General features: G+C 35.9%; 1 protein-coding gene across 2 annotated transcripts in view; it reads right to left on the bottom strand.

Moving 5' to 3' along the window:
• Nucleotides 1–489: 489 nt before the first annotated feature.
• Nucleotides 490–11,001, bottom strand: part of Fyttd1 (forty-two-three domain containing 1) — a 37,256-nt gene continuing 26,744 nt past the window's right edge. The window contains exons 5-9 of one of the 2 annotated variants that reach the window (XM_050159771.1): nucleotides 9,367–9,463; nucleotides 8,910–8,971; nucleotides 6,773–6,847; nucleotides 5,510–5,636; nucleotides 490–2,841 (exon numbers count right to left, since the gene is read on the bottom strand). In XM_050159771.1, the coding sequence (XP_050015728.1) occupies nucleotides 2,743–2,841; nucleotides 5,510–5,636; nucleotides 6,773–6,847; nucleotides 8,910–8,971; nucleotides 9,367–9,463 (460 nt within the window). In that variant the 3' untranslated portion in view covers nucleotides 490–2,742. The remainder of the gene's footprint in view (nucleotides 2,842–5,509; nucleotides 5,637–6,772; nucleotides 6,848–8,909; nucleotides 8,972–9,366; nucleotides 9,464–11,001) is intronic. The other variant, XM_050159772.1, reaches the window with a different exon arrangement.

Below are 11,001 nucleotides of genomic sequence, written 5' to 3'. Positions count from 1 at the left end.
TCAAAGTAATAAAGTAGGAATTATCATTGGAAGAGTAAATTTACCAAACATGCCACAAATGCTGAGATGGGGCTATTACTAATTCTTAGATATCTGGACAAGTGAAATACCACAAAACTAGTGTCTGTGTGGGAAGTAGTTTATTGTCCACTGAGAAGTGTAAGACGTGAGGCTCAAAACATGACCACTACATATAAGGTCTCAGAAAATGTTTCTCACTTTGCTAAGATGTAAAAAAGGGGCTAAAGCAGATAGCCTCTAAAGGTTCGTCTCGTTTTGTGCTCCGCACTGTAAGCAATTTGATTATCTAATTTCTCAGTTACCTTACACTGGAACCTCATGTTATCTATGCGTGAAATGGTCAAAAGGCAGAGTATAGATTTAACTTCAAATCCTAGAAATCATAAATATAAAATATAGTAACTACAAAATGCTCTGGAACACACAACAATCTAAAACCACAACTCCATCTTTATAGCTCAGAACAACTCATGTGAAACCTGTTACATTTTATTTGTCAAAAATGAACAGCTTCAGAATAAATCTAATGTAACTTTTCCAAAAAACACCAAAAAGTACAGTGTAAAGCACCTCCTCATTAAATACAAACTTTCATTTTGTGATGCACTGCATCAATGTTTTGCATACACCTTGATGCAAAGGAAATTTTAAATTGCACCCTGTTTAAATTAAAAAAAGGTTTCAAAAACTGAAAAAGGATGACTACAACCACATTCCAAGAAAGGAAAGTTTCCTCCAACAAAGCATATTGTTTTGTTTATATACAACATAGCACTCATGAGTTTTAACTTAATTGTATCAAAAGCAAATTTTACTTTGAATAAAAATTAAATTACAGATCCATGAAGAGCAAACATTTACTATACCAAAGACACTGCTTTTCAATGTACTTAGTGTCAACATTTGGGCAATTTTTAATGTTTCCAAAAACGGAATTACTAATACCTCTGTATAATATTTAAAACAACAAAAAACAAAGACTTTTATACCATATTTTCACAAATTGTCCCAAAGATAGTGTTCATGCTCAATTGTTTTTCCTTTGCTTGAAAATAAGCTACCAGCAAACCACTCTAAAATGTTTTGTTCCTGAACCAAATATAAATATTCATATTGGCAAAATGTTTTATAATGAGTCCTTGGCCTCAATGAAAAGCATTACAGCTAAGGAGAAACTAGAGTTTATTTTCAAATTCTGTGATTGGCTTCCAAAAATCCCTTATCAAGTAGAAGTACTAGCAAATAACAGACACTGAGGATCAGATTTAGATCTTTGGTATAAGCATGAAATTGTTGCTGATTTTCCCATGACTAGCATAAGCCAGTAAAAGCATCAAAGACAATGGAGTCTAGGATGCATTGAAGGCAGGCAGGAAGCATAGTACTTTGTCTCGGTATTCAAAAGAAATGAACAGCAGAGATACTTAAACCACTCAGAGATTTAAAATCGTAGCAAAACAAAAGGTCAAGCTTCAAAATGACCTCACTTGATAACCTGTAGCTGGAATATGTCACTGCATTTTGGCATTTTACTGTAACTTATGATGTACAATTATATGAGGACTCTCAACACTATTTTGGCACAGCAGACCTCCAGAGTAAGAGAACAACCCTTTCTTCCTAAATGCCTGAACTCTGAGTGATACAAGAACAGAATGACATGTACATGTACGGTTATGTGTAACTTCATTATCATTTTTTTCATTGTGACATGTGCAAGTAGATTTTTGTTTGGGGAGTTGTAAACTATTAACTTAACAAGCCTAAAGGCATTTTAAAAAAACTTTTAAAATATGAAGCATAGGATTTTATGTCTAGTAAGTGTACTGTCAAAATAACCAAGGATTCAACTCATTTTAAAAAATGAAATTCTTGTAAGCATTTTTAGAAGAATCTATGGATACTAGACTCAAGACGACACTAAATCCAAACAGTATAACCATAACTCAGTTTTTTTTTAATCACTTTCAATCCTTCGATCTGCTACTGCCTTTCATTTCTTCTTCAAAAAATTTTTACTAGAGACAAACTATCAGGATTTGTGTTGGGCATCTCCTGCAAGGCCCTGCCAGATAACTTTGTAAATAAGCATCTCCAGCCCTGACACATTGTGATCTGAGACTAATCCTGAGAGCCACATTCTTACTAAAAGTTCAATACTAAATGTTTAGAACTCAGGGGTTTAAGCTAACAATAACTTAAAAATGAGCCAAATTCTAAATATTTCCACAATTCTTTAAGAGCTAAAACTGAAATTCTCATAGAATTTAAAACACCACCAATGACAGAAAGGCGACTGTTTATTACCCCAGCACATTAGTGATAAGTTACAGCAAAACAGGGGTGTAATCTTATTTTTGAAGTTTGAGATTAACCATGGCAAAGTCTAAAAACTGGACAAAAGTGATGAGATCCTAAATATCACGCTCATAAAAATAATCGACTTCTATCTTTCTGTCTTCCTTCTGCTTCACGAGGAATCTAAGAAGTCAATAGAGAATTGCTTTGTTTGGGCCAACCATGAAATCTTTAAGAACAGATAGGTATATCCCCTGTTATTCTTTCAGGGCATTATTTATACATTAAAAAAAAACCTTCAAAAATAAAGTTATTTAGGCTTGTGAATATTCTGAAGTAAAGTTTCTTGAACTTCTCTGATGAACTCTTCAAGCAATTCAAGTTTCCAAACAGTCAACACTTAAGAGTTCCTTTGACGTGGATCTATCCCACAGTTACAAATCGGCTTCCTCCTTTGTTGAATGTGAGAGTGGCTCTTTGCTCTTTCAGTATCCCAAATCGTTCATTCAAAGTCATCCCTGTCTATAGAAAAGGAGGGAAAAATTAACTCAACTGAAAAAAAAAATTTCCTTTATATGTGATTTAAAAATTAATAGTAACTAGTAATAGCAATACGTAACATCTTGAATTGTTGTGTATGATTGAGTTGCGTATCAGAAGCTCTAGAACTTTAAACTAGGCGGTCCAAGGATCCTCATCTTCCCATCACTATAATGTTTACGTTACTATCACATAAACACATGTACACTACCACTATTACTACTGTCTGTAACAGACATCCAAGATACCACTATCTGAATTAATTTGGGGCTCTGCAAAGAGTGTTACAAACTCCAGTGATGCTTTGGTAAAGGGTTACTTCAGCTGGTGTTGGCATACATCTTTGATTCTAGCACTCAAGAAGCAAAGGTAGGTGGAGCTATGAAGGCTAGCCAAGGATATACAGTGAGACTCTGTCTCAAAAAACGAAAGCAGCAAACAACAAAAAAGTTCTTTTACCCAGAAATAGTGATGATCTACTAATATCCCAAGAGGCTGAGGCAGAAAGAAAACCATGTACAAAGACAGCTTGGACTACAGTATGAGACTGATTTAAAAAAATAACAGAACCACTGTTATTTCGACTTCTGAGTATTTCAAAAATTTTTAACTGAGTGTCCTACAAAAATTCAAATAAGGGGGCTGGAGAGATGATGGCTCAGAGGGTAAGAGCAGTGGCTGCTCTTCCAGAGGTCCCGAGTTCAATTTCCAGCAACCACATGGTGGCTCACAACCATCTGTAATGAGACCTGGTGCCTTCCTTGCCAGCAGTACACTGTATGCTTAATAAATAAATAAATCTTTAAAAAAATTCAAATAAAACTCTGGCTTGACGAACAACAAAGTGTTTCCAAACATAAAAGAAATTAAGAACAGGATCAAAATAAAAGAGTACATTCATCTCTTTTTTTTTTTCCGCATTTAGTATCAGCGGTTGTACAAAGGACTTTGTCTATGTTCAACATGCACTTTCTCATTAAACAAAACCAAGTTTATCCCTCATACTTCTAACTTTAAATACCAGGACCTCATTTTTGGTAAACTGTTTTCCAAAGCAGTGTATGATGATATTCAACAAAAATTCATGGTAAAAATTCTCAGCAAATTAGTAAGATGGGAGCTCCCTCGATTTGATAAATAGAATCCACAATAAACTTAAAGCCAACAGTAATATATACATAAATATATTAAACTTAAGAAGTATTTTCTTCAAGAGTTTGGAAGGTAAAACTAGAGGCAGGTAAGCTGTAATTCCCAGCACCTGACAGAGAAAGGAAAAGGAGTGTCAGCAGGAGACTGAAAACAGCTATAGAAGAGCAGTGGGGTGTTTTCAGAGCAGAGAGTGAGAAGGCCCCAAGTATCAGGGCAAGCATGGTTGGGATTGGTCAGTACCTGAAGAAAAAGAAAGGGAAAAAGGCAAAGTTATATTTTTGAGTTCAAACTCAGAAAAGTGGGCAAGCTTAGCTGTGCGGTATTGTAACCAACTGCTAACAGTATTATACACATGGTTAAACTTTTAATGCTTTTCCTCCGGCTTTGGAACATGGCAAGCACACTAGTCTTACTATGCCTATTTAACACTGTAGTACATGTGCTAGCCGTTATAATAAAACAAGAAAAATGGTTTAAATACTGGAAAAGAATTTAGAGAACAAACAAGTGTGTGTATATGTACATATACATATACATATATATATATTTAAAACTAAAGACTCCACAGACTATGAAGTTTAGTGATTTTTTTTTAAAAAAGCAGTTAACTAACCAAGGTGTTTTTATTTTTATCTTTTAAAAGATTTATTTATGTATTTTACATTTGTGGGTACTTTGTTTGCATGTATGTATGCACAACAAAAGAGGGCATTGTATCCCATTATAAATGGCTGTAAGAAACCATGTGGGTACTGAGAATTGAAGTCAGGACCTATATAGTAGAGCAGTCAGTGAGTCATCGCTCTAGTCCCTCAAGTTCAGTCTATGTAAAAAGATCAAGGACGACAACAATACACAAACTGTTAAACATAGTGAGATTTCACTTTATACTCATTTGTCCCTATACTAAAAGTGACAGAAGATAACACATGTTGACTGGAATATGGAGAAGTTTAGAAACCCCTTATGTGCTGTGGGAATATAAAAGAATCTCTCTCTGTGAAACAGCTTGGTAGTTCCTAAAGGTTAAATGTGGACTTAGCATACAGTCTACCAGAAGAAATACACCAAATATACATTGGCATTCACCAAAATAAAAAAGAAAAAGAAAAAAAATACGCCAACATAAAAACTGACAAAACAGAATTATTTATAGTAGCCAAAGAACACAGAAACTTCCAACTAATTAAAAAATATGCAATGTGACATGTACATGTGATGAACACCATTCAAATAATAAAAAGAAAATGCTAATATGGAAGAAACTTTAAATAAATCATGGAAATGAAAGAATCAGTAACAAAATCATATATTACAAGACCCAATTTAAGTGAAATGTCAAAGCAGGCAATCTATGAGACAAAAAGCAGTTTAGTGGTTGCCTAGGCATTGGGGAAGGTGTTAGGTCACCCTGTTTAATTTGCTATAAAATATTTCTGGTTATCAGAAAGCTGTCAGTGAGTGGTCCAAAGAAACACAGGAAAAAAATTTTTTTTACCTGTTTTCCCACACTATTTATATCAAACTGTAGAGGGACACCTTTAGGAACTTTCTTAACATCGGACTGCTCTCTTTTTGTCAAGAATGAGGGTACAGCAGTACGAGTTAATCGTGGTTTCTGAGCTCTAGCAGAGGAAAAAAAGGTTTCAGTTAGTTTACCAGTTAAAAGTACTCAAAATTTCTTTACACATGTTCAGGTAAATTACAGGTATTACATTATGCTCTCAAACACTAAAAATAAAGTGTTGGCTCTTGTTGAACTACTCTACCAAAAACTGGTCATAGAATACTTTTTCAAGTACAACTGTATTTTTGAAAAAGATTATTTATTATGTATATACTGTTCTGACTGCATGAATGTCTGTCTGCAGGCCAGAAGAGGGCACCAGATCTTAATATGGATGGTTGTGAGTCACCATGGGGTTGCTGGGAATTGAACTCAGGACCTCTGAAAGAGCAGAGAGCGCTCATAACCATTGAGCCATCTCTCCAATCCCATAACTACATTTTTAAAAATCCCCCCCCTTTATGTGTATGAGTGTGCCTCCATGCATACATATGCACCACATGCATGCAGTGACCATGAAGCTAAGGAGAGGGTGTTGGAGCCTCTGGGATTCAAGTTATAGATGGTTGTGATCTGTGTTGTGGGTGCTGGGAAATGAACTCAAGATACTATGCAAGAATAGCAGGTTAAACCAGGTAGTGGTGGTGCATGCCTTTAATCTCAGCACTCCAGAGGCAGAGGCAGAGGCAGGTGGATCTCTGTGAGTTCAAGGCCAGTCTGGTCTACAAAAGGAGTTTTAGGACAATCAATGCTACACAGAAACAATGCAAGACAGAAACTCTGTCTTGAAAAAAAAAAATAGAAAAACAACACAAAAAATGGTCATCTCTCTAGTCCTAGCTATACAACATTTTAACAAGTCAAATGATTGGTGATTCTAAGTCATGGTCCTTAAATTAATCTATGTTTTTTAGTGCAATGCATATAGTGAAATGGTTAGTCCAAGGTAACTTTGAAACCACTAAAGTATCTAAACCTGGCCTTAAAATTCATGGCAATCCTCCTGCCTTAGCCTCTCAAGTATTAGGACTAAAGGCCTTATTAGGGTCACAAATATTCTCTATCCTCGCATCTCATTTTATCTTCATTTAGACAGTATACTCTGAGCACAAGTCCAATACTTTTTATTTTCCTATTACATACCAAGAGGTTACAATTTCTGAAGGAAAAAAAAAAAGGAAGAAAAAGACTTACACTGGACACTGTACTGCTCCAGGGTTGTCAATGGATACAGTCAAAATTCCTCCATTTGTGGTGGAAGTACGCCATCTAGGTTTGAAATTTTTTCTTAAAATGGAAGCTTATAAATCTTACAGTGTATCCCACTGACCAATATTTGTTCTGCCTCTCTGCCCATGTTAGTGTACCAACATTCTACTACCAAGATAAACTCTCAGCTCTAAACCATATATTTTCATAGTAGCCATTCATTTTTTAGACTAAACACACCCATGCGCACACATACAGATGCTGAACCCTACCAGGATCTACTTAATGCATCAACATCTTAGGTGTAAGAACTGCAAACCTGAATTTGTTAGATTTTTTTTTAATATAACGAACACACAGTTGTTTAAAAAAAAAATAAATGCGAGAAGCATCTAATGAAATCAAGCAGCCTCTCATCCCAGGCTCTTGCTCACCATTTCTAAACTAGAGGTAGAATTTCTGACACTTCTTATTTTCACTGACTGCTGGCTACTTTTAGTTCATTAAACAAGATGTTTATGTAAAAAGATCTTCCTAGACAAACAAAACAAAATACTTCCCAAGCTGGAACAAGGCCATCAGCTTCCCTGCTTACTTCTATTTTCATGGCTGTATTATTATTTTACTTTTCATTGTAATTTAAAACTCCAACTTCTCGGTCTGCTTGTATGGAGGTTTAATACCCTCGCCACTTCTTTCCACCCTTTCTCCCACCTCCTATTTCCAACTCCTCCTTACCACCACTGGGTCTCACTATGTAGTCTAGGCTAGTCTTGAACTTGGAATCTTCTTGTGCCACTTTTCTAAACACCGGATTCCAGGTGAATGCCACAATAGTGCCGCTCTACCTCTATATTTATTTATATTATCTAAAATCTGGCACACTTCCATTATATTTTTCCCAAATCAACGATCTTTTATCTGTGTTTTACTCTCAAAGCTCAAAACAGATAAATAATGCCAGGCAGCCTGGCACACCCTGTAATCCCAGTACCACCCAGGTGGAGGCAGAAAGATAAGAAGCTCAAGGCTAAAATCAGCAGCACACTGGATTTGAAGCAGAGTCCTGCTAAATCCTCTCCCAGCATAAACCGTCTATAATATCACTATTACATAAATGTCCAATGAAGAAGCACAATGATTATTATTTTCTCCTGTAGTATTTGGTTCCTGTCTCCTGTGCTAAAGGTTACTGCCAGCATCAGGTTCAAATAATTTCCTACAGTCTGCTCATAATCACACTTCACTCTACTTATTTGGACCATGACCACCTTTACACTTTTTTTTTCAACAAAATGTAACTGCTGTTTTATAAAAAAAAAAAAAAAAAAAAAAAATTCCAATTTCAGGGGCTAGAGAGATGGCTCAGTGGTTAAGAGCACTGGCTGTTTTTCTAGAGGACCTGGGTTTAATTCCCAGCACCCACATGGCAGCTCACAACTGTCAACTTCAGTTCTAGGGGATCTGTTGTACACAAAAGCATAAATGCAGGCAAAAACACAAATGCAATTAAAATAAGCAAGCCTCAAAAAAATGAATATTCTAAATTCTGATAACTCTGATGGTGGAATCAGAACTATACAAGTATACACTATACTTGGGAAGAGTAATGGACAGAAACTGACTTTTAAAAGACTTTCACAGGGTGGCAAGGAGAAAAAAAATCCTACTGTATTTTTATGTTTTATAAATTTTCTAAAAGCTCTTATGGGATTCTATTCTAGTCATTCCTTAAACAGATTCATTTGTATAAAAGAAGGTACAGAGGAGAGAGAGAGAGACAGAGAGAGAGAAAGAAAGAGAGAGAATGAGAAAGAGAGAAAGAATGAACGAAGGAGAAATGGAGGGAGGGAGGGAAGATGGAAAATCTACACCATTTAAACCAGATAAATAGTGAAGAATTAGTTTAGTAACTAGTACTAAACGGGCATCTGAAACTGAATCAACTGAAGACTAAAGTGGTTCAGTGATTATCTAGCACTTGTGAGACCCTGGGTTCTATTTACCTAATGCAGGAAGAATTTCATTTTGTGTTTCATTAATTTCTTACACATGGGAACAAAGGGCAATCTTATGAGTTTAGAAACAATATATTAAAAAAATAAAACAAGGTGAAACTTACTGACGAGTTCTTTTGGCTACAACATCATCTAGCAGCTGTTCTGTGTTCAACTGGGCCTGAACCTAAAAGGAAAATAAAAACAACAAAACCCCAGCAGATCTCATAGAAAACAGGATTAAAGCCAATCGGCTATCATGCACTGTAACTTTACAACTCAGGTTTAAGATAAGCATGGGTCCATGAAGGGCCTGTACCATGTTAGCTATACACACTTTTGGGGTCCATGGATTAGAACAAGTTTATTAGTAAATAAGCAAGTTAAATTATTAGAAGATGCCACTACACACGCAAGAGAAAGACAGGGAATAGGAAAAAAAAACATGTATTAACAGAAAGAACTAATCTAATGTCTTGCTTTTCACATTAAAACCTACTCTCCCTCTCAACAACAGGCCAGGCCTATGATTATTAAGGATCCACTGTGAGTAAAGGAAGCACAAGCAGGGCTTGTCAATACCTTTAGGCCTCTTCTGAAAAGAAAAGTTGCCTGACGAGTATCTTTCTGATGACTTAGTTTATTTCCGCTCCTGGTAAAATTAGCTGGAATGGTATTTCTGTAAAAAATAAAAAAAAAAAAACATGTATAAGTAATCTCGGCCACTTTGCTTTCAAATACCTTGAGAAAAAATAAGCAAAAAATTAAACTCATAAGCTTTAAATCTGATGAGCAAGTAATATAAACTCCAATTTGTTTTTTTATTTTTACAAAGTCACTAAATTTGATTTATAAATATCTCCCTCTGCAGTATATCACACACTTGGTTTTGAACTAATCTATATCTCAAATATTCTCCTCTAATATTACTCACAACTTTTGAAGACATTTACAAAATTACATTTTAGTGCTATTATTTAATATCCCTAAATTTGTTTTTTAAATTACAATTTACAAGATTAGTTCAAAGAAAACCATACCTAGATACACTCAGAGCCAATCTGAAAACCACAAATACAGATTTGTGACTGGAGAGAGGGCTCAACAGTTAAGAGCACTGGGTGCTCTTTCCAAGGGACCTGGGTTCGATTCCCAGCATCCACATGGTTGGCTCACAACTTTGTTAATTCTAAATTCTAGTTCCAGGGGATCTGGAATCCTTTTCTGACCTCTGTGGGCACTGCAAACATGTGATGTACAGATACACGTGGAAGCAAAATACCATATGTACAAAACAAAAATAAATATTTTTTAAAAAAAAGATTTGGAGCCTGGTGGTGGTGGAACACGTCTTTATTCCCTGCACTCACACTCAGGAGGCAGAGTCCTGCAGATCTCTGTGAGTTCAAGGCCAACCTATTCTACAAAGTTGAGCTATAGGACAGCCAGGATTACAAAGAGAAGCCCTTGTCTCAAAAAAAATCAAACAAAACAACAAAAGATTTGGAAAAACCATCTCTGTTGCTTTTGCTTTCTTCCTTATCTTCATTCGGAATCCTTTGTTAACACCAACGACGTGGTTAGGGACAGAACTAAGGGGTGGAGCATTTGCCTAGCATATCTGAGGCCTTGGGTCAATCCTCATGCGGCAAGGGAAAACAAACACGAATATATAAAACCTACAGGTGTATATGTATATGAATGCATATTAGCCATGCTTTTTGATCCAGCAAGATGCCTCAGCAGGAAAATAAACTTGCTGTACAAACCTGGCAACTTGAGTTTAATCCCAAACTCACTTAAGGCAAAAGGTAAAAAACCAACTCCTCAAAATTGTCCTCTAACATAATGCTATGTGGCATACACATTTTTTTTTTTTTTTGAGACAGGGTTTCTCTGTGGCTTTGGAGCCTGTCCTGGAACTCGCTCTGTAGACCAGGCTGGTCTCAAACTCACAGAGATCCGCCTGCCTCTGCCTCCCAGTGCTGGGATTAAAGGCGTGCGCCACCATCGCCCGGCTGTGGCATACACATTTAATAAATAACACATTTTTCAAGTTACACTTGTACTTTTTAATTTTCATACATGGAACAACACAATTATATTTGACTTGGTTTTTACCACTTTAATATGAAAAAAGACCCAAAATTTTATAATTACCTACTACATAATCAAGTACTTAAAAGGTTACCTAAATCTCACTTCCAACCTCCAGAG

The sequence above is a fragment of the Alexandromys fortis genome, unplaced genomic scaffold (assembly GCF_014885135.2).
Source record: "Alexandromys fortis isolate MF-2015 unplaced genomic scaffold, M_Fortis_MF-2015_v1.1 scaffold_119, whole genome shotgun sequence".
NCBI lineage: Eukaryota > Metazoa > Chordata > Mammalia > Rodentia > Cricetidae > Alexandromys > Alexandromys fortis.
This window is presented reverse-complemented; position numbering and strand designations above follow the sequence as displayed.